Source organism: Amblyomma mixtum, chromosome 1, assembly GCF_055824585.1.
Source record: "Amblyomma mixtum isolate Tamu chromosome 1, ASM5582458v1, whole genome shotgun sequence".
NCBI classification, from domain to species: Eukaryota; Metazoa; Arthropoda; class Arachnida; order Ixodida; family Ixodidae; genus Amblyomma; species Amblyomma mixtum.
Window position 1 is genome coordinate 54105137 of NC_143012.1, and position 24734 is coordinate 54129870.

The following is a 24734-nucleotide window of genomic DNA, read 5'->3' on the forward strand; positions in this document are numbered from 1 at the left end:
CACCCTCACCGCCACCCAAGAAAAAAACGAACAGAACCCCCACCCGTTACTCAGACCGACCTTACATCGCTCGAGGCCCGCCTGGATGCTAAACTCGCTGAGATGGACGCGCGTCTAGAGGCAAAATTCAATCACCTCATTGAGCACCTCTCCCAACGCTTCGAGCAACAAATTTAAGCGGCATTTAGGCGCATGGTGCACACCCTAGAGATGAGCCTTGCACAGTGCGACGCCCGCCTCCAAACAATAGAGCAGGCCCTTCCCTCGATACACCTCAGTCTGCCACATCAATCCCGCCCACCTACCCCACAGAATTCCCCAACCAACCCATCTACCCTAACCCCACCAAAGCTCCAGTATGGCGGGGCTGCCCCCTAATTCCTTATCAATTCTGCAGTGGAACTGCCGCCGCTTCCGGGGCAAGCGCGCACCCCTGCAACTCCTCCTCCCCACACTTCCCACGCCCCACATCCTTCTCCTTCAGGACACACATAGCCCTGCCACACTTCCTAGCTACACATCTGCTCACTCAGACGCCACGAATACACCCAGGGCGTCCACACTTATACATCGCTCCATTACACACCAAACCCATCACATCTCCTCAGAGACGCCCTGCGTAATCACAGAAATCATACAAAATAGACACTCAATACGATCGATTTTTATTGCCAATATATACCACCCACCATCTCACCCGATGGCTTCATTGGAAACGCTATTGCGAGATCTCCATCGTCTTGCAGGCAAGCATCCATTGATTATCGGAGGGGACTTCAACAGTCAGCATACTGACTGGGGCTACCGCACCACCACTGGACGAGGCCGGCGTCCCTGGTCCTTGGTGCAAGAGCTCCGCCTCACAATACACAACACCTTTAACACCCCCACGAGGATTGGTAACAGTGTCAGCGCGGACACCAGCCCGGATTTGACACTGAGCCACAACCTTGTTGGTATTACGTAGACCACAACGCGTCATACATTAGGAAGCGATCATTACATCCTCTCCATTACAGTACCGTACAAGCAAAAACAGGCCCGTCACCTAACGCACAAAATCACCAACTGGGATGCTGTCCGCTCCGCACGGGCAGCCCTCCCTGACGCTCCCATTATAAACATCGACCAGTGGGTGACGTCGCTCATGAACGATGTCTCCACACACACGCGAACCCTTGTCACAACATCAGACACGCCCAAACCTCGACACTCACCTGGCCCACCTATGGGAGGCCCACCATAGCATCCTAGAGCGTTGGAAAGGACAAAAGCTCAATCGGACCCTTAAAAAGCGGCTGGCCGCGCTGCAAACACAAATTACTGAGCACGCTGAGCAGCTCTGCCGATCAAACTGGGGTCAGATTTGCGATAGTTTGGATGGCAATCTGTCCTCCAAACGTAGCTGGCAACTTCTCCGTCACTTAATTGACCCCACGCAATCCAAAACAGCCACACAACACCACGTCACACGCCTTATACACAAGACCGACCTTTCTCCTGACGCACTCATCAATATACTTAGAAACACACATACAACTTCCGGTACCTCAAACCCTCTGCCTCCCTATACAGGCGCCCCGAATGCCATCCTCGACGCAGAGATCACGGAAGCAGAAGTCAGAGCGGCCCTCCTGACTCTCCGTTCTAACTCCACTCCAGGAGTTGACCGGATCTCTAATGCCATGCTCCGCAATTTGGACGATCAATCGATCGCCCAGCTCACGGGGTACTTAAACAAATGCTGCCAGGAGGGCACTCTTCCGCAATCCTGGCGTCACGCCAAAATCATATTCATACCAAAGCCCCACAAACCTCTTACACCCTCAAATCTCCGTCCCATTTCACTAACCTCATGCCTAGGCAAGCTTTTCGAACACGTCGTACTCGCCCGACTCACCCACCACATGGCGGAGCAAGACGTCTACCCGCACAGCATGGTGGGCTTCCGTGCCCATCTGTCGGCACAGGACGCCATGCCCCAACTCACACAAGACATTTTCGATCCCCTCATTCCGGGTCACACAAAAGCTGTCCTAGCCTTGGATCTCTCCAAGGCCTTTGATCGCCTAGATCATCAAGCGATCATGGCAGCCCTCTCCCCCTTGAACATAGGTGAACGTATGTACACCTATATTCAAGCATTCCTTACTATCCGCACGGCCGAAATTCACTTCGGTCCCTACATATCCCCCCATACACCCTTAGTGGGGTTGGCACCTCCCAGGGATCCGTCCTCTCCCCTTTTCTCTTCAATGTCACTCTCATTCCCCTTGCCCCGAATCTACAAACCATCCCTAACCTTCGTCATACACTTTATGCCGATGACATCACGCTATGGACCACCCATGGCAGTGATGGAGACATAGAAAATACTCTACAATCGGCAGCTAACCTCACCCAAACACATGCGCGGATTATCGGACTCTCCTGCTCTCCGCAGAAGTCGGAGCTCTTTATCATCCGCCCCACAACGCGAAACTGCCCCACAGCCCCCATCATGGTGACACTGGAAAACCGGCACATCCCGGGGGTAAACACTCTCAGGGTACTGGGCCTCCAAATCCAGAACAACGGGAAAAACACACTCGCCATACGGAAACTCAAGCAGACGACGGTGTCGATATCCCACCTAATCCGCCGTGTTTCTGCACGCCACCGGGGCATGAAGGAGCATGACCTATGTCGTCTCATTCATGCCTTCGTCCTCAGCCGCTTTCTCTTCACGCTTCCCTACCTGAAACTGCAGGCCGTGGAAATCTCCACCCTGGATGCCATGATACGAACAGCATTTAAGACAGCACTACACCTACCCCCAAATACCTCAACCGAAAAACTCCTCCAACTAGGCCTGCACAATACGGTAGGGGAGCTTATCGAGGCCCACCGACAGGCTCAATACATACGTCTCGCGAAAACAACCACCGGCAGACACATCCTACACACCCTCGGTATCCACCTACCGGCCACGGATCCCACACAGCTCCAGGTCCCCAGCCACATTCACCGCGAATTTTTTATTAAACCACTCCCCAAAAACATGCATCCCACCTACCACGAACCCCGCCGCAGAGCTCGCGCACGGGCACTCCACAAACACTATGTCAAGGAACCGTATGCCGTTTGGGTGGATGCCGCATGCACGGGCGAGGACCCGGTTGTAGCCATCTCGAACCCCTCCCTCCAACCGATTGCCACCCTTCACATAACCCCTACTGCCACTTCGGAGGAGGCCGAAGAGGCCGCCACTGCCCTGGCCATCACACGCACGGAGGCCTGATATATTCTATCCGACTTTAAAACTGCCATACTAAATTTTGCTCGCGGGAGAGTTCACGTCCCTGCATTTCGCATACTGAACTCGCTCCCCGCACACCCACCCCGCCACATGGAGTTGATATGGGTGCCTGCCCACTCCGGGAATCCCGGAAACGAGGCCGCCAACGCTTTAGCCCGAGGTTCTCTCAACCGGGCACCGGCGGCCTCCGACCTGGGGTTCTCGCGGGAGAGCATACACTCATTCAGTGAAATGACGCAGGCCTGCAAAGCCGAGCGTCGGCTCTACCCTCCGCCCCATCCCTCCCTTGACCATTATAATCAGACACTTTGGAGGCGGCTTCAAACACGCACCTTACCCTGCCCTTATATACTCTCGCGCTATCACCAAGTCCACACAAACCCCTCCTGCACCCTCTGCCACCACCCCAAAGCCACTCTAGACCATATCCTTTTCCTCTGCCCGGCGGATCCTCCCCCGCGGGGCCTGGAGCACCTTACCACTTGGGAGGCTTGGGAGACCCTAATGCGTTCTGAGGACACGGCCAAGCAAGCCATCGCCACCGGCCGGGCTCCAGCGTCATGAGCCTCCGGGACATGAACGTTTGAGTGCAGTGGGGCCGTGCGGGGGACCACGGACCTGTGTTTCCCAAACTCCCCAGTTGTAAATAAAGTTTTCATCACCACCACCATCTACGTTTTTTCCAGATTAGTGTAGTTGATTCTGACCGGTTATCTCGAAGTTTCCTTACCAGCTTTAAACTGAGCGATGCAGCGAGGGGCGGGCATTCGTAGTTCAACTGACGACCAGCTTGTTGCTTACGCCGCTGGCGTGTTGTTTAGTCCGTTTGCGGGCGCAAGTCAGGCCAAATAAAGAGCTTCGTTTGCAAGGGTTGTTGCTGTCTTCCTGACCGCTGTACTGCCATCACTACCACGTGACAATATGAACTGGTTAGCAGGTTAGCACTTTTCCAATAATTTACTTTTTATCTATTAGAATTAGACGTCTGGTTGCAGTTAGAGATTTGCAGTCGGTCGTAGGTAATAGCTATATCAGTTTTTATAATTTCGAAAACGCGATTACCCTCCGCGCTGTAGGTCGATGAAATTTGGCTATTTCGACTAGTAGCTGCACCACAGGTGATCGGCCCAATATTGGATAAGTATTGGAAAAAGCCGGTCCTACAAAAGGACCAGAGAGAAGCCTCTCTTTTGCAATGTTGGGCCGTTTATCTGTGCTGCTAAACTATAACTACTCCTCTGGATGGGTTCCTTTGTGTGCATGCTCACCGAATGCGCATGTATTTTGACATCATGTAGGCAAAATTGGCTAGTCTCTCTCAAGCGGCCACAACTGGATATTAATAGTATCATGTGTGTAATCGGCGTGATTTGTTTGTAGGAGAGGTGTACCGTGTAAGCAGTTCTGCCATTGTCCTGCAAGTGGAGGCGCAGAACACTGAGGCTTCCTTGCGGTATTGGCATCCACAGAGGATGCATGGAAATCGCGGGGAGCCTTTCCGACCGTCGGCGCTTTTTGCGAACAACCAGTCGCGTCCGGCAGACTTGCACCTTTGAACCTTATTTTAGAGTGTGTCTTACACGTTCCATTCGGATCCCTCTGTGACCCAAATCGTCACATCATCCGTGTACAGGGGGATGCGGTCGAGGAGCGACGGCAGCACTGAACAGTCTTCGAGGCAGTACTGATCGGGGGGCGTTCCTCCGCCTTTGAAAGAGTATTGACGCCGAAATCTTGGGTGCGTGTTTCCTTTTAATGAGCCGCATGACATTATTATACGCGGATTACCACGTGGTAGCCTCCTCCAACTGGTAAATAACTTATAACCGAATTTCTTTCTCGTGCAGTTTCGGTTTCAACTACCGAACAATGCCTGTGGCGTCGAGGAGAGTTTATAGGTCACGTGACGCATGAAAAACTGCAATATAATCGGTGCTTTTACATATGATGTCATTCCGGCTCCTGGGGAAGTCTGGTTGCAGCACTGTAGTGAATTAAAACGATGAAGTGGTGTTTATATCACAGTTTTTCTATACCTTACGCGTCCTGTAACCTCCCTCTGGTGTCAAACCCATCGTTCGGCAGCTGAAACCGAAACAGCATGAAAAAAAGTCTGATTATGAATTATTCAGCGTTCGTAGGGAAATACCACACGGTCATTCATGCACAGCAGGGTCTTCCACATCCTTATAGGGAAGAAAACATGCCACCAAAATCAGGTGCCTATCCTCCAGCGGAGAACCCCTATGCCAATGGTGGCTGTGCAGTCTGCGAGCATGGAGCGGACGTATCTTTACGTTGGTTGACCGCGCCCTTACGAGGCGTGGTTGTCAAGGATCAAGTCGTGCGATACGTTATCGAACGCCCCTTGAGTGCCAGGATCGTCTTAATTTGCACAGCCACACCAGGGCGATCCGTGCCTTCCTACTTTTATTTATTTATTGAACAATACTGTCAACCCTCGTGCGAGGGTCCTTACAGAGAGGGTATAAAAATTTCATAGAAAAACAGCACTATTCACAAGCATTGAATACATCAGCATGAAACGGTACATCATTCAGTCAAACATCAAATGGCACTTTCAAGCAGGTGGTTATCCAGAGATCGTTCGAATTCATGCACATCACTCTGTTCCACAACACTCATTGGCAAATATTTCCACATTTCAACTGCATGAGGTAAGAAGGACTGTTTGAAAGTTACACTACGGGCGTTGTAAGGCTGAATTATCCGACCATGATTTGTTCTAGAACTGCGTTTGCCTGGTGCTTGTACGTATGTTTCCTTCTTAATATTTATCTGTCCTTGGAGCGTCTGGAACAATAGCTTCAGCCGATTTTTTTGTCGTCGTGTTTCTAATAAATCCAGATTACAGGAAGAGAGCATATCCGCAACTGAGTCTTTCCTTCGATATCGGCAGCAAATAAAGCGTACTGCGTACCTCTGAACTCTTTCTAATTGTTTCTTTAAATAATTCTGCTTAGGACTCCTTACTCCTGACGCATACTCAAGTACTGGCCTCATAAAAGCGTTATATGCAATTAGTCTTACATCTCAAAAAACATAACCTCTGGTATGCTTTAGAACAAACCTCTTCTATATGTGTGCCCCAATTTAAGTTTTGTGTTATTGTCATTCCTAGATACTTAAACTGAGTTACATTTACCAAACATTTGTCACCAATGACATATCAGAAAAAAAGAACAGACTTCTTCGTTGTAATGTGCGTGTATGTTGATTTCAAATAATTTATTTCCATGTTCCATTTTTTGCACCATTCGCTTAAAGCCTGTAAACAATTGTTAATTCTAAGCTGGTCGTCCTTGTTTCTAACTGTAGAATAAATTAAACAGTCATCTGCGAATAGCTTTAGTCGTACATTTGGTTCCAGAACAGCAGAGATATCATTAATATAGACTAAAAATAACAATGGTCCCAGAACAGAACCCTGCGGAACTCCTGAAAGCACTGCTAGTGGGCCGGACACATGACCATCCACTTTGACCACTTGGTTACGATTTGTTAAATAAGCTTTAATCCATTTCACAATATTCAAATTAATTCCAGCTCTTTCCAGTTTAAAAACTAATTTATTGTGCGGCACTTTATCAAAAGCTTTGGCAAAGTCTACAGCAATTACGTCAATCTGCTGCTTCCCATCAATCGTCATTGCAAAATCATGAATTGTCTCTACAAGTTGTGTAGTCGTGGAAGGCCTGCTCTGAATCTGTGTTGGTGAGGGTAAAGTAAACCGCTTGTTTGCAGGTGATGAAAGATGTGCTTCGCTAAAATATGTTCCATAAGTTTATAAGAAATCGATGTAAGAGATATTGGGCGGTAGTTATTTACAGTTTTTCGATGCCTTACGCGTCCTGTAACCTCCCTCTGGTGTCCCGCTGGAATTAGGAGTGGAGAGGTCTTGACGAAAGCAATGCAATGTGTTCGGCAAAATTCGGGTGGACTGAATACGCAGATGTAGGTGTGCCACATGTTCAAGCAGTTTGCCTATGCACAAGGTGAATGAGATCGGACGAGGTTCAGCAGTGTGAGTGGTTCCGTTTCATGGGGAAGCCACATGGAAACTCCACTTGAAAATGAGGTAATGCCAGCCGGCACTTTTCCGACACTCACCGTCTGCGGCGTCAACTGGAAGCAGAAAATGAAAGCTGTAGCCCTCTGTCACAATAACCTTCTCAAAAGCGCCTCTTTTTTTCCATCTTTACCGTTCAATTTACATACCAGACTTGAATACGCGACCTTAATGCTGAAGATGCCACTCAGTGTAGTCTTCCTATCTATAATAATTTGTTTAATGTATTGCGAGGCATTTCGTGAGAGGGAACGACTTTATACACGAGTTGCACATCGTTCTTGAATATGGCGTTTATTATGGTAATAGAGTAATCGATTTGCTGCTTGCTCTGCGTGAAGTATTCGTATATTTGCAGCTCGGTAATGCTGCAAGCCGCTGGACCTCCTGGCGGACCGTCTTGGGCTAAGGTAACTCTTGACCCATGGTTTCCTGCAAAAGCATTCGGTCGACAGAGGTCAGTGACGCGCTTGAGCACCGTCAGAATGGTAGGCGCGATTTCACATTTACTGGATATAAGGCGCCATTGATTCTAGCATTACCGCAAGGAATAGCTTTCGGGCGCATGCAAGCAGGGAGCTTTGAGACGGTCATTCTATATGATGTCTCTTGACCCCTGATTTGAACGCCACATTTTGACAAAAAAAAAAGATGGTTGTGAAGAAATGAAAAGAAAAAAGAAAGAAGGAAGGAAAGGAAGAAATGAGGCAAGGAAGGAAGGAAAACAGAGAGAAAAGTAGAAAGAAGGAAAGAAATAAATATAGCCAGAAAGAAACGAGAGGAGAAAGAGAGAAAGAAAGAATGAAAGAACGGTAGGAAGAATGGAAGAAAGAAAGAGAAAAAGAAAGAAAGGAAGAAAGAAAGAAGGAAAGAAAGAAAGAACAAAAGATGAAAAGAAGAATGAAAGAAAGAAAGAGTGAAATAAATGAAGAGAGAAGGAAGGAAAGAAAAAGAAAGGAAAAAAGGAAAGAAAACGAGAAAAAGGAAGACGGAAAAAAGAAGGGAAAGAAAGGAGGAAGGAAATAAGGAAATAAAGACGGTAAGAGGTACTGTAGTGAAGGGCTGGGTGCAAGCACCGACCCCTTCGATGTCTTCGGCGTTCACTCATCGAACTGCACACGGGTGCGTTTTGTGTCTCGATGAATTTTCAAAAAACTAATTCATGCTTCAGTTAAGGAAGCTAACACTCATCGAAACCAAGAAAGCACAAGGGAGCATAGAGGAACGTTTCTTTTGTTTTGTATGCGCTGTTGATCAATGGGAACTTCTTAGTGGAATCATTTGACGGCTGAAAGATAGTCTATTATAACGTAGAAGTTGAAAAGCGACAGAATGGTTACAGTTGTGCAATACGGTATTCAGCCACAGCTGTTACGATATCTATATTTCACGATATGTCGAGGTAAACAATACGAGAGCGACTTCTTATTTGAGTAGTTCTAGAGGGCTTGTTTTAATTTTGCGCATAAACACGCTTTTTCGAGCAGCTCTACTCTCCAGTCCACCGCGCTAGGTGCATGGGGCCAGCAGTTGTCTTCTCGTCGAAGCCCATGTGTCGCAGCAGCCGCTGCATATGAACCATGGTGCCTTCATCTGCTACCTCCATACTCTCCTTCTTTCTTTCAAGGTAACCACCCCCTGAATGGTTCGTGGTCTAACCGCCCTCCGGTTGATTATTACCACCCCCTCGAGGTACCATCCTCTTAGCAGGATAGTTACACTCCGGGTGGTTCCCGTGGTAACCAACCTGACGTCATGCTTTCTTACAATTCCGCCATACCCTCCTCCTCCCACGGTAGCCATGCATCGGTTGCCGATTCCACCATTCTCGCAGTAGCCTCCTCCTTCCAAGATAACCCACTTTAGGATGACCCCACGGTAATTACCTTCAGGATATGACCTCCCCCACTCTCGTTATACCCTGCTCCACCATGGTAACCATTCTCCAGTTGAGCGCAATGTGCTGGGGCTAATTAAATGTGGCCGATACGATGGTACCTCCAAATTCGACCAGGTCACTTCAAATCTGGCCAACCCTACACCCGAAATTTTTCCTTCAGCGATTTGGGCCAAAATCGATGTTCCAGCTAATTTGCGTGTGCTCGTTACGATGGCAGTCTCCAGATTTGATCAGGCCTCGCACCGTGGTTGCTGAGTGGTTAGGGCGCTCGGCTGCTAGGCCGGGTTCAAACCCAGTGGTGGTGGTGGTTAAAAACTTTTATAAACGCTTTAATAATTGCGGAGAGGTGAGTGGGATAGGGCCCTATTGGCCCCTTCCCTTCACAATACTAGGTGGAGCCCGTATTCCGGGGCCTCATTGGCAAGCAACGCCACCCGTGTCGGTTGAACCAAGGGGTTTTGAGTCTTAGGGGCAGGGAGAAGCGGAAAGTTAGGTGCGAGGATGAGGTTAAGAAGTCTGCGGGGACACGGTAGCGGCAGCTCGCAATGGACAGCGTTGATTGCGGAGACATGGGAGAGGCCTTTGCTCTGCAGTGGGCCCAATCAGGCTGATGACGATGATGCTTGTTTGCGTTTATAACGTTCTCCAGATTTGACGCGTATGTGTGCGTGCTATACGTAGTTGTGGAAACACCCCTTCCAAGAAAACTTTTCGTTACAACTGTTTACCTTCGATAATGTGCAGTCGTCGTGCTCAGCCATACATTTTATCTGAGTGCTTTACAAATGTACGCACCGTATTCTCTTTTCAATTGAACACAGCCCGACACAGAGACACTGGCTCTTTGTTGCCGAGTGCAGCCATTAACACACTCCTTGCGGTCGGGACTTGGTAGCTATGCTTATTCCGGCAGTCTCGGCATTGATTAGGCTCCAGTTTTCTTTTCTCGTAATCTATAGGCCAAGAGCGCCGATCGGATTCTGGCTGCGTAAGGCTCGTCCCTCCTTGTTGTTATCGCTCGACTTTTGCGAGGGGTACACGTGCGGATCGGCTTCTGGAGTGCGGTCATCGATAAAGGGAAAGCTTAGATGGAACTGCCTACTGCGATGTCGGCGTGTAAAATCTTTACAGCCAACATGCAGGCACAATAGCACATGCGCATATTTAGGAGTGAAAATATATACAGTGCAGCATTTCGTCAAGACGTCAAAAGTCACTCACCACGATAATCTTCAGTGGCCAGAGGTTGTGAAAGAGGCATTTAGTTCTCGACTTTGTGTTGCTGGGCATGTATTTAGTCATGACCTTCATAGTATCGCTCTTAGTCTGGAGATACACAGAGAACTCAGTTATGGTGATGATAAGCACGTACGTCTCGTTCGGGTCGTTGTGGTCAGTGAGCCCAAGCCATATATCTTCTTTTCCACTTTCGCTTTTGACCCCGAGTGTAATGCTGCAAGCAGGAGCAAGAACACATGGTTTACACACATACCCACACAGGCTATATTGACAACCTGCTCTGTTGCGAACAAAAATCTCACAAAAACGCTTTACACAGGAGATGGCAAGGAAAGTTGCGAAAATTGAAATAACGCTCAAATTAGGCCTTTTCATGCTCAATGGAACGCACCAAATCAAAAGTTGTGTATAAATTCGCCGTCCCTTTTTTGCAAGGACACCGGACACGCAGGTAAGAAACCGTAATACCAAGTACGTTAATTTAAAGGTGTCGTGGGAAAAACAGTGGCATTCCTACCGCTAGATAGCTATCTGGTTTTGAGTATTTAATTCAAACATAAAAAAGATGTCAGAAGCGCTTAAATTAAAAGGTGACAGAAGCGCAGATTTTCACATAGCTTCGTAATATAAAAGTTAAAAAAATCACTCTTATTAATTAAACGCCTCAATACATTTATTCAATAAATAAGACAATCAATATTGACACTAGCATTGTCAATAACTATTAGCATTCGTGATTGTGACAGCTATACATATCCCGAATCCATTCCCCGCATTTCATTTGGTAACGATTACTGACGTTGCAGCTGCTAATGCCAAATTTAAACTGCATTTCAGCGTCTACAAGAATACTACGAAATTTGTAGTCTGCACAGTTAGAGGGGTTTTCCTTGAGCTCTTGTGTGTGCCAATGATTTTTTTAAAAATATCATGCATTTTTAAATAAAGGTCGTTAATTCATTTCCTTGTTTTGTTGCTACATGGACGAGGTTCTTAACGTCTGTGCTTCTGTTTTTCCTAGTTTGACATCTCTGAACCGTGACTCATTTAATCATAAAATGCTTACTCCAGTCCCGGCTTTCAAGTTTAACAGAAGTGGTATGTATTTGCTCCAAACAACGTGTTGTCATCCGTAAAAGTATTGCCCACACCACATGCAAGAGTTTGGAGCATTGCGGAAAAATCTACGGGGCGCGGGTTTAAAGGAAAAATTCGTCAGAGACACTTAAGACCCCTCACTTGTGGGAATGCGAAAGCATAACTTCCCTTGTGTGCACTGACACCCACCCGCAAAAATGCTACCCGCACACAAGCGTGCGCGTATGACATCACCTGAAACGCTCTACGACGAACGGCTGCACCACAATTTTGATATGAAAGTTTGCTTTTCAGGGAAGAAAACGGCGTAGTAGCTGTTTCACATCTGGGCGGATAGCAGAACCACGCCTTAAGGGAGAAGGTAAAGGGTCTGGAAGATCGTAGCTATGAATTTGCATTTGTTATCAGTTCGGATCCATGTTACAAGCCAGCCTTCAACTTGACTAGCACATGTAAGCTATATGCAAGGAGAAATCGCATGACGCCACACGAAAGGCTCTACGGAAAGTAGTTCCACCACAATTCTGGCACAAAAATTTGCTTTGAGGAGAGGGGTGTAGTAACTGTCTCACATCACGGTGAATTCCACCACCACGCCTGAAGGGAAGAGGTGAAGGGCCTCCGAAGTTGTACGATTGAAGGTGCATATGTTGTCAGTTCGGAACCCTGTAGCAAGCTGGCCTCCAACTTGACTCGGACGTATAAGCTATATGAAACGGAAAATCGCATGACACCACCAGGAACGATGTAGGATAAACGAATGCGTTCCTGTTTTGGTACGAATCTTCTCGAGGAAAATGGAGCCACGTCAAGATCGGCCAGTGGAGGGTGTATATACACGAACGCCAATATATACGACTGTCTGAAGTGGCGGTGCTCCATTGGTTGTGAGCGTCATATGGCCGCTTGATTAAGTGTCTTGCGATACCTGGTATTTTCTATATCATCAGCGAGTACACATACCTACACACGCACGCCGCAGGCTTTTGTTGTATTCTGACTAATAATTCTTTCGCATAGGAAACTCTGTTCGTCCAAGCAAACCAGTTCTTCAACAAAAACGACGTATGCTCCATGTGGTGGAAAGAATACTAGCGGGCTAGGCAGCCGGAAAAAGAGATACATTCTTTCCCACCAACTGTGTCACCATATCGTATCGGCGCATAAAGAAACCACGACGGTTAACGGATAATATAAGTTTGACCACTTGCGTGGCACTGGTAGTTTTAAGTGCTGAATGTGCAGCGCGCGACATGCTCCGTTACAGCTGTACTTTCCCATACGCCAAAATTCTAAACAAATAAAGTTCACTGTGGGCACGTTTTCATACCCGAAGAGCGCTGCCCACAACTTGCTTGGGTTTGCATGGATCAGGCATGTTTAAGGGGCATGATTTTTCAAAAGGTACAGTGTCAATATTCTCACGCCTGAATTTTTCTCCTGATAAAAGATGACACTCTAATATCGACAGAAAGTGCATTCTGCAGTGCACAGCGGTGCTGGTGCAGTTGGGGGCGTTCTAGGAACGCATGTTCATGCGCCAAATGCTGACATAACTTCTTGCAATTGAACGAAGAATGCCACATGTCGGCAAATAATGCTCGACATCAGCGACGATTTGTAGCGAAAGCTACATTACCCGCAGTCTCGCTGTTTTGCTGTGGGTGTCGGTGGCCAGTTCTGCGCATGCGCGAGGAGCCGAGTGAGTCAGAGCCGCTCAGCTGGTGCGCCGCGCGCTGACTGCGGAGCAGACACCGCTCGCCTCCGTCACAAAGTTGTGTCCGAACCATCGAGGTGGCCGCGTGTTACTTTACGGATGACCGGGCCGTCTTTGTAGCAGTCGATAAATTTGAATAACACGTGTCGCTTTCACCACATGCCTCATCATTAACACGTAGCCATAACGATAAGCAAAACAACTAGTCGTAACCAGGGGTATACCGTAGCTCCCGCTACGTGTAACCTGGCATAGCTGGGCTAAGACACTGCCAATTTTTTTTTATTATGCACAGGTTTACTATAAAATGAAGGCGACGGTCGAAAAGATGGTGTCTATCAGGTTTCTTTCTTCAGGAGCAAGGACTGGCGCCTGCGAGTAGCCGGTTCAGCCAATGGTAACAGCAGTAGTGCAGCTTGAGCGCATGGCTGCCGATTTCATGATAGCTGTCGCAGAGCGCATGGTGAAGCGATATTGTGTCTAGAAAACAGCATCCCTTTTCAGAAATAAAAATTAAAGATGTCCGATGCGAAGCTTTACGGTGTGACTATGAAGTGCGATCTGGTGCTGCAGGTGTTTTCTTCTCTTACTAGATGGAATTTTTCGGTCATGGACACAGCAGAGGAGTTTTCATTGTGGAAGTTGCTAAGGATAATCGAGAATATTCATTTTGGATAAATGCGTTTTCTTTAAGAATTGGGCTATAATTTTTTCAGCATAGAGTGCACGGTTCGTGAAATATAAACTTTCGAGCCATTCATGTTATTCTATTGAGGTAGGGAGCTGCAAATATGCTCACACAATAATAAGATTTTCTCCATAGCAGTACAAAATGCGTGCCTGAAAAGGTTATATCGCTTGCTCAGCATCTTTTCACATACCACTGTGAATACACCAAAGCCAATAGTTGGTCTCTCGCGATGATCTTGTCAACTCGCGGCTTACGCGGGCTCATCCGCATAAATCGTTAGCACCAAAAGTTTTTCCGATATTGTATTCATTTATATCGCTTACAAATGGTTGCTTGGGAAATACATAAATTACGGTGGTTCTTGGAAGAAACGTTTCATCCCCTCACACGATTTTAGCTTCGCGCTTTCTCGACATAAGTAAGAAACAGCTAAAACAGAGAAAGGAACACAAAAATTAGCGAAGACACTGTGGAAATTCTAAAGTGTGCTTGGCGAAATCCTTGTGGTCAGCCCACTGCCGTTTCCCCGTACTGCTTGGCGCGGAATCGTTGCACCGCTTCGGAGCCATGCGTCTCACTCTCTCGACTGGAACGAGACGTCTGGCCAATGAGCGGCAGTGCAGCTGCCACCGCCATCAGCATGCATTCTGTGATGATAACAGTGCTTTTAGGCGCTGGGAGCCGTTGGTAGTGGTCACGATAAGAATGTGGAGAACATATAAAAGTGTCCCTTACCAGTTACACTCGTCTATAAATTTCTTGAATTTGCCGGATACGGTGATCACGCTTCCCGTCCTCATCTCGAAGGCATTGACATTAAGCGGGATCTACGCACAAAGGAAACATAGAAGATTAATAATTCTCCGCAACGGATGGTCAACGAGTAGGTGCGGTGCGGTATCAAAGGCCCACTTCGATCTAGCCCATTTATACGGTACACTGTAAACAGAAAGAAGCAAAAAGGAAGCGGACTTAACTGTCCTCTGACGCACACCCTTTCATAGAAGGGTGTGCACCAGAACACAGGTTACTCCGTTTTACTCCCCTATAGGTGCATTGGTGTTTGGAGTGTATTTACTTGAATTGAGGCTAACAGCGACTGAATTCCGATAAAGTGAGTTTGTAGAATTGGAAAATATTAAAAAGAATGTGATCCGTGCAATTCAAGCCATGCGGCAAAAAGGAGTCAGCAACATTATACTGAATATATATTTATGAGCATCTGCAGCGCTGATAACGGTAAAACGCTTCGCTGACATTGATGACTAGCATCGCAATCAGAATCAGTCTTTATTTGCTAATACGTTTTGAAAGTACAGCATATCATGTAGAAGGAGGTCCCGAAGTCAGTAACTGCAATGGGACCTCCTCATCAAATACATCTAGTAAAACATTTAACAGCATACGACAGATAAGAAGAATATATAAAACTGAATATATACATATGGGATACAATAAAGCAGACACATGGGAGAGAAATAAAAGCTATAAAAAGGACCAAAACATACACAGTTGCACATAACTATACATACTCAATTATAACGGAGACCAGGAGGCAGTGCAAATTGCATGTAGAAAGAAATGCAAACAGATTAATAAAAATTAGGACTCTTTGCTATGAATTGCTCGTTTAAAGCGTGATTGAAAATTGCATGAGCGTTTTTTAGTTCCATCTTTATAGTATTCCAGACAGCAACTGATCAGAAATAAATTGCCTGTTTCGCGTAATTGGTGCGTAGTTTAGGTAAGACAATATTGTTACTGAGTGCGAACCGAGTTATCTTGGCGTTTACAAGATAACACTGCGGTATGAGAGAAAAAGAGGCTAGATTGTTGACAACTTTGTACATGAGAATGCCAAGAGAATATCTAACAAGCTGTGATACGGAGATAATGTTATGTTCCTGAAGAATAAAGGCTGCATCGGTGTAATAACAACTGTGAGTAAGTATACGAATGGCTTGATTTTTAACTATCTGCAATGATCTTAGACAAGTAGCACGCATGCTTCCCTAACATACGGTACAGTAACTGATGTGTGGGTGTATTAATGCGTAATATAAGGATATTAATTTGATGTTAGAAAGTATCAGCGGGCTTTAATAAGGATTATTAAACCGTATGCCATTTCATTCTTTATATTGGCTATGTGTTTATGAAACTTTAGATTGCTGTCCAAATGCACACTCAGAAAATGATTCGACACAAGCGGCAAATATCTGCAGGATTCAATCTACGCTTCCAGTCTTTTCAACTCCCTGCCTTCCTTACAACTTGACGTTTCCACATTTCGAACTTGCGCGAAAGCACTACTTAACATGGTAGAACCAAAACAACAATCTTGTGGCGCACCTGACTTTTAGATACCTGCAGGTATAAACAAAATGGCTGTGGCTTAGCTTGGTTAAGCCCGGTAATTGCGAAAGCAATATTCAGAGATGCACTTTGTTGACCTAAGTGCGGTGAGGCGAAAGCTTTAACCGCAGTGTTGCTACTTGTGTCACTTATGTGTGGTTACGATGTTAAGCTTTGCCTCTAAGAGCGGAACGCGACAGCGTCTTGCAACGCTGCCAGGGAGTCCATAGAACCCCATCGCCCGTTCGGTTGTGCGCCTTGCTCGTCGGTAAATTGGTTTTTGAGGAAAGCAAATGTATGTCTCTCATATCTCGGTGGACACCTTAACCTCGCCGTAACTGAAAAAGAGGAAGATGGGAGTGAAAGAAGACACCGTATTCACTAGACGCGCCTTTGTTGATTCCAAACCATCGAGCTGTCATGGCGGAGTGGTAACGTGCTCGTCTCGCATTCCGGAGACCTGGGCTCGATTCCCAAGCTCGGCCAATTTCCTACTCGGTTTTATTTATTTATCTCGCTGACTAGAAAGGTTAATTAGGCTAATTGGTTGAGTAAGCAATTAACTGAACTTAGCTTCACTTACTTGGAGCATCACTATACGATCCCTTTAATTGGTAGCATGGTTAGTAGCCAGAGTACAACTGACCCCGTTTGAAATTCGCACACTTTGACGCCACGACCATTTCGACCAATTGAAAAGCGTGACATTTCTGTCGACAACTCCTGTTTACAACGATGAGGCATTACAGGCTTCAGCCTTAACATCCGTAGCTACGCCATGGTTGAGCTGATTGTGGTGCTAGTGGTTAGACTTGTGGTGATGCATCGGTTATCCAATCCAATCTAATCGAATCCAATTCAATATGCTAATATGCTAATATGGTAGCTACCGGCCTCGCCACGCGACGGGCTGAAAGTGCAAGTGCTTTCGCAATAATAAATATAGCCGAGACTAGGTATCGATGCCGTGTCGGCTCCAAGAGTTCAGCTTCGCTGGACACTGCACGAGAGCACTATGTTATTTTAGAAGCGAAAGCGAAATTTGGGTGATCCCGGATAGCCGATTCCAAATTTTATTTTTATTTATTTATTTATTTATTGAATACTGCGGACATGCTGTATGTCCAAGCAGGAGAGGGAAATACATACAGGAGGGAAAAGCAAAACAGGTGCGATAGTAACGAACGATATAAATACAACAAAACAAGCAACGCAAAAGTAAAATTCCGAACGCGGTTACAGCACAGCTACTAAACCAGCAGTGAAAATCAAGAATGATTACAAAACAACGGAGAGTTCTCCGGTAGAACATTCCATTGAGAAACTGTTCTCGGAAAAAAAGAAAACTTGTAGGCATCTGTGTGTGCAAAAATAGGTTTCAGGCTAAGGGCATGCTTATGGCTTCGCGTGAGCCGGAGAGATTTGCCACTTCTGCGCATGCGCGAAACCGACAGACGTCACGCGCAGCGCAGGTGGCCGCTGACTCTGTATTAAAAAATGAATGAAAATAAGCACTCAAGCGAGAATAAAAAAAGAAATAAAATATCAGAAATAAAAAAATAAATAATAGACAAACAGTGCGCCAGGAAACTCTCATATCTCGGTGGACACCCGAACCCCGCCGTAAGGGAAGGAAAATGAAAAGAAAATTGGTTTTAAGGAAAGGAAACGCCTGTCTCTCATATCATGGTGTACACCGGAAAGTAATGGACAAAGCAACCTTCTAAGACAGCACCGTAATTACTACACGCGCGCTTCCTCCTCCGCGTCCGTACAGGCAGAGTGTGGACGGCCGAACGCCTCCACCGTTATCGTGGTGCTCCCAGTGCACTGTGCGCGAACTGCGACAGCCATGACGTCAAACCAAGCGTAACTGAATCTTTTCGTATGTATATCCAGGCTTAACCACAGCTAAGCCACTGCCAATTTTTTAGAGCGCAGCTCTTTGGCGTCCGTTCCTGGGTTTCGCGTCGTCGTCGGCGTCGGCGTTGTCGTCGGCCTCGTAACCAGCTCCGCCCCCCTTTCATCCCCCCAGCGCTATCGGCGTCAGCGGCATCAGTCAGTCGCTGCTATCTCTTCCCTCCTCCCTTTATCGTGTTGTCCGCTTGCTGCGCGCGCTTCTGCCCCCATCGTTTGCCGCTGGGTGTACACGCCGCCCCCCTCCCCCCTCTTCCTGCGAGTCTCCGGTTGTCAAAGCGCCGGCTCGAACTTAATTCCTTTCTTCGCTCCTCCTCCAATGCAGCCCCTGTGCGGTGGCAATCAGAGCCAGATCGGTGGCGGCGGATCTGTATATGTGCACCGCCCGAGCCGAAATTGGGAATACGTGTGAAAAAAAAAAAAATTCTGTGATAGCGCATACATGTGTTGCTCGATTTCTTTGCCTCAATCTATCGAAAAGGTGAAACAGCTTATTTGCTGCGCTCAAATTTCGCATTAGGAAGTAACGTAATCGTCGGTAATTTTTTTCAACGCGGTATTTATTACAGTGATGATGTGCATAAAATATAAAAAACAGCAGGGAAACAGTGACGAGTAATGAAGAAGATGCACAACACGACACAACTAAGCAGCCAAGCACGAGAAAACAGGCAATGCGGGGCACATAGCACATAACTAATGTACATAATACGACACACCTAAGCCAAACAAAAAATCCCTGAAAAATGGCAACGAGGCCCACAGCCCTATCAATGAGTGCCACTCCGGTTCGAAATCGGTCTGGGTACAAACATCTTTCTTTCAGCCTCCGCCTTGGCTCAGTGTTTATTGCACTCGCCTGCTGACCCGAAAGACGCGTGCTGTGTCTTCGCTGCCGCGACAGAATTTCGATCGAGCCGAAATTCTTGCGACCCATGTACTGTGCGATGTCAGCCCACGTAAAGAACCCCATGTGTTCGAAAAATCCGGAGCCCTTACCGTCCGTTCAGCTAAACTGCGTTAACACCCTACCACTCTTTTTTCTGAACGTCAGTCTCACAGCCAGCGGGATAATATTCGTAGCCCATTTCTTCGTGGTTACTCTGCATGGCATGGGCGGCTTCTGCTCTTGATATTGGAACGACGAAGCGGGTCGTAGGCACACTGGAGGACCGGGACCACAAAGCAGGCGCCAGACGCAGGCCAAACGGTCGAGGCCGGGCTCACGAGCGAGTCTCTTCGAGCTCCCCCCCCCCCCCCCCCTTTGCCGTTGATCGGCACCCCGCTGGTTGAGGATGACGTTAAGTGGAAAATCAAGTGGAGCACAAATATGCACATGACGATATCTTTAATCATCATCAAGTGGAACTGGAAGAGGCTCTTCCGTAGTTGAGAAAATGTCGTCGTCACTTCAGAGAAACTCATGCAACCTCATGGAACACATATCTTCTTACATATATTTCGACAGAAGCATGCCATTATTTCACAACTTCAGGGCGGTTACCGCAAATCTCCAAACTAACGACTCAACTAATCTGCTAGACTGATTGCTTTTTTTAATTTATTGATTACTGAAGCCAAATATATGTCATTTTGTTAGCTAAACAATTTTTATAGAGAGAGCATGCGCTATGACCTTCAACAAGCAGACACCAGAACAGCTAGCAAGGACCACGCGGTGCAAAGTCAGAGCCATGGAGCACTGGTGGTGATAGGAAAACTGAGAATTACAAAATAAAGAAGCAAAAAATAATTAGTAGTTAACACAATAAGCAAATAATTCAAAGCTATAATTAATAAAAGGGAAACTAATCACACTTCTGACGAAACACAAAGCCAAGAGTTGCACCCATGCAGTTTGTCGCTGAAAATTTTGTAGTGAATAGTGACATTGCTTTGCTTAGTCGTTGCGTAATTCTTTCTTGATTCTAGAGGGGCATTCGATATTGTTGTTTCATTTTCCCGTGTGCTGTTCAAATTGTACTACATTGGTATTCCTCATCTTGGATATCATCCTACGTGCGCAAGTGTCAAGAGTTCGTAGATTTAGAGTGCCATCATCGCGATTCCTTCCAGTCAATTGTGAAGTAACGAAAAACAGTGCCTTTTGACCTTTTTTATTATGAAATAATTATTAACCACCGATTTCATGAGAGCGTACCTATATGCCTTTCCGCAGGTGACTGCATGCTGTTAATGGCTATGGCCAATTGCAAGGGTGAAGAAACTTCAACGTTGACTGAGGATAAATTAGAAGCCGGCCTTTACTGGAGACACTGGAAGATACCTATACCAAGTGCCAACCTACCATACTACTTCATAAATGCTGCAGTGAAATTTCTTTAAGAAAGGATATCATTCAACAAGGCGCAGTCTATCCAGTCCTTTTCACCGCCTGTTTGAAGCACGTATTCAGATGCCTGGATTGGGAACATATGGGGATACAAGTTTAAGGAGAAGACCTTAGTCTTTTTCTTTAAACTTGGCTAGAGAAATGTCCAGGATATAACCAAACCCTTAATATAGCCTTCATATATTACGAGAAAGCGTTTGACTAACGCGAAACCTAAGCAGGCATAGAGACATTGCGAAATAAGGGTATAGAAGAGCCTTATACTGCGCAGTTACCATAGCACTCTATAAAGTCAGCAGAAAAACTTCAAGAAGAATAGTGTCAGGCAGGTAGACACGATCTCGCCTATGCTATCTACCGCTTCTTCACAGCTGGTATTCATAGCCCTGTATTGGGAACAGTTGGGGATAAGAGTTGATGGAGAATACCTTAGTTATCTGCAATTCGCTGATGACATTGCCTTGATAAGTCACTGAGGAGATGAACTCGATATCATGATCAATGAGTGAGAGAGGCAGAGAAGAACGGTGGGTCTGAGCATGTGGTGTGCTTTTAACATACTGAAACCCAGTGAACTTGCGAAAGCATATGTTTCGCATGATTGGCGCATGATTTCGCTTTGCTGGGCCGTCGGCACATCTAGCGACAATGTTAGTTCGACAGTAAAATTAGTTGATGAAGCGAGGTGCAAGAAATGGTACGGTAATACTTTTACTTAAAGCAGGTAGTTTCCGTAGGTTCGGATAACGAAAGGAAAATAACTAGAAGAGTAAAAATATAGAATATAGAGCATAGATTATACAGTAAAATATAGCGTACAAATATATTTGCGGCATTAGCTCTCTCGTATCTTTGTATGTTCTTTTCACTTTTGTTGTTTTCACATTAGTTCCGAGAGTTGGGGCGGTTTTTATTGTTTTTGTTTTTATGTTTCTTGGTTTCAGTGATTTCATGCGAAATCTCTGTTTTACCCTGGCCTGCTTATACACAGGTCTGTTTTAGCCATTATCATGGCTTTTGCACGCTTCGTTCACCTTCACAGTTGCGTTTTCGTTGTTTTTTTCTGCTCACCCTTCATATTTTCCTTAGGGTTTTCATCATATGTATTCTTATTTCATGATTTATTCACCTTTGCATTCCAGCCTTCTCACTTTTAGTCACGCCTGTGGCTTTTTGTAGCACGTGGCTTTTTAGGTTCTATTATCACACACTGACGCGACTGCAACTGTAGGCGGCACCAGCGGCGCAACTAAATGAGAATGGAAGATAAAATACTGTATAAATATGTCCTTGCCGAAGTAAGACTTCATTCGCAAGTCTAGCATTTGTCCTGTCCGGATTCCTTCAGTGTGCGTCTCGCTTGTGTGCTAGCCACTATATCGGATTACTGCAACCAACTAGCCCAGTTTTTAAAAGCCTTGGGAGTAAAAATGAGATAGGCAGCATTTGGCATGTTGTGTCAGATCGCGAACGGCATTTTATCTATATCGCTGAAGCGAAAAGCGTATAACAGCTGTACCTTACGGGTACGCACCTATGAGGCAGACAGGTGGAGGGTAACAAAAATGGTTAAACTATAAAAAGGAGAATGATGGGTGTGTTTTTGACATAAATGGGGCAGAGTGTTTTAGGAAACAAACGCGGATTAATTGATTCGTAGTGAAAATCAAGAAGAGGAAATGGGCAAGATATTTAATGAAAAATCAAGGTAACCAACGGGCGTGAAGGGTAACAGGCTGCATTCCAAGAGAAGGCAAGCATAGGCCCGAGGTGCCAGAAAGGTTGGCGGGAGGATGGGATTAAGAACTTCGCGCGGATAAGTAGGTCGTGGCAGATCGAGGGCAGGGATAACTGGAGAGATATGGGAGAAGCATTTGTCCTGTAGTAGGCGTAGATTGGCTGATTATGATCAATTGGCGCAAAAGAACAATGTCACAGTACTTGTATCAGTGCAGCGCTAGTGCGAATTCTGAAAGAGAAGTTTCATTCAATGGTTACGGTATATCTGATGGCTCTGCTCTTTCGTTTCGAGTCTGATTATTTGTATTAATGCGGAATCATTATGTGCCTCATGCGATGGAAGCCCTCTCAGCGAAAGTTGTCCGCAGAAGTCCGCAAAATGTGTCCACATGATGTGGTACCTCCCACATGACCTCATTCGGAAAAAATAAAAAATTCACCGGGATTAGGGGTCGAACCAGGGCCCTATAAGTGCCAGGCGAGCACGCGATGAATATGCCGGGAAGGGTATTTTTTTTCCTTTATTGCATGGAAATGAAATCCGCTCAACTACCAAGTCCTTCACGTAAGCACATACTAATCCGCGATGGCGAAACACATTCTCATATTTTCGTACACTGCTCTCCAGAAGCGCATAAATTTGCGGGACACACACACACACACACACACACACGCACGCACGCACGCACGCGCACGCACGCACGCACGCACAAACACACACACACACACACACACACGCACACGCACACGCACACACACACACGCACACACACACACACACACACACACACACATGTGCCCATATACATAGTCGTTAATGCTGGCGTGTTAGATAAGCTCGGAATGAACGTGCTGTTTTGTGTATGATGAGAAAATGCGTTGGGAACCTGTACTGATGTGAGGCAAGGATGACTTGCCAAAACAAAACAAAAGCGTTCAACACTGCTGAACCGAATGTCGAGCGGTGTTTTATTACCTTGCCCCAGCGGGAGCTTCGGCTGCGGGTGACCTGGCGTTGCATCGAACACAACCAGCGCTCCGCTGAATGCATCGAAGTGCACCGGCAGACTATGAGAACCCACTTTCATGCCCTGCGCATGCGACACCAGCCGACGCTTTCGCTAGGTCAAGGTGTGTGACATCACGGAGCGAGTACGCAGCACACCTGAGATGCCTCTCTTCCTCTTGTCCGCAACGCGGGGACGCACATGTGTCACAACCCTCCGCAGCGGCTCGCGCATGCGCAGTGTGGCACCTACCTTCCTCCTCTCCGCGTTGTCGCGCGCATCTCCTGGGATGCCGCTCCCCTCTTCCTCTCTGCGGCGCGCGTAGTGTACGTGACTAGAAACACGTGTGGCTCTTTGGATATAAAAACAAACAAATTGGCAGGGGCTTAGCTTTGGTTAAGCCTGGTAGGTTGCGAAAGCAAAAGCGCAGCGCCTCCAACTGAAGGTACGCAGTGCGCCGCGTCTACAGGTCACGCATGGCTACCGGCCGCTGATGCGCGACGACTCAAAACTTCTTCAATAATTTTTTTTACATTTTGTTTTTGCTGTTGTTGCGACTGAGAGAAAGAAAACAATCTACAGCTTGTATGACGTCACGGCGGCAGTAGCTCCACAGGTTCGGAGCGCGGCGTAACTGCAGCCGGGCTATCTGAAGGAGCGAGTTTGTCGCCCATAATCATTCCGCTAAAGATCAAACGTGACTGCGGCCGCGTCTCGCGATGGCTTGAAAGTGCGAGTAGTATTGCTTTCGCAATAAAAAGAGGTCTTATGCTGAAAGTCATCGGAGGGCGGTCATGATAGGACCAGAGCGCTCCCTCTAAAAAAGTTGCTGACGTTCAAACGCAAACGCTTTCGCATTTCTCCAGTGCTGAAGACTGCAGTACTCTCCATTTTTTTTAGAGTTACAGCTGTGTAGGACGGTCACTGGCAATCACTGCGTTCCCCGTTACATGGTCACGTAATCGGACGGGGGGACAGGGACTGGGGTATCTGTTACAGCTGCCGTCGTCGCTTCGGCGCACGCGGTTGATGCTACGCGCGCCTGCTCTTGCACTCTTTCCTCGAATATCTTTGAAGTCTCCTATATCTGCCCGTGCCAGCGGTTGTGGCTCAGCTGGAGACAGTCGGCAGGCCCGTGTATTTTCCTTTTCTTTATTCTTTCAATGGCAACAACAACAACAAAACAAAATGGCGCGTGACCCTTGCACGCATTCACACATGTTGGATGCTCGAATACAGCCATTGCCTGACATTGGGCCCACAGATGCGCTGCCGACCGGCCACAGCGTTCGGCGTTTTCGACTGCGGATGCTTTAAAACCACAGAGGC

General features: G+C 46.7%; 1 protein-coding gene across 1 annotated transcript in view; it reads right to left on the reverse strand.

Annotated features, from left to right (window-relative positions):
* Positions 1–594: 594 nt before the first annotated feature.
* Positions 595–24734, reverse strand: part of LOC149366328 (uncharacterized) — a 38785-nt gene continuing 14645 nt past the window's right edge. The window contains exons 5-7 of the mRNA XM_089570273.1: positions 14769–14860; positions 2401–2509; positions 595–615 (exon numbers count right to left, since the gene is read on the reverse strand). Coding sequence (XP_089426399.1) covers positions 595–615; positions 2401–2509; positions 14769–14860 — 222 coding nt within the window. The remainder of the gene's footprint in view (positions 616–2400; positions 2510–14768; positions 14861–24734) is intronic.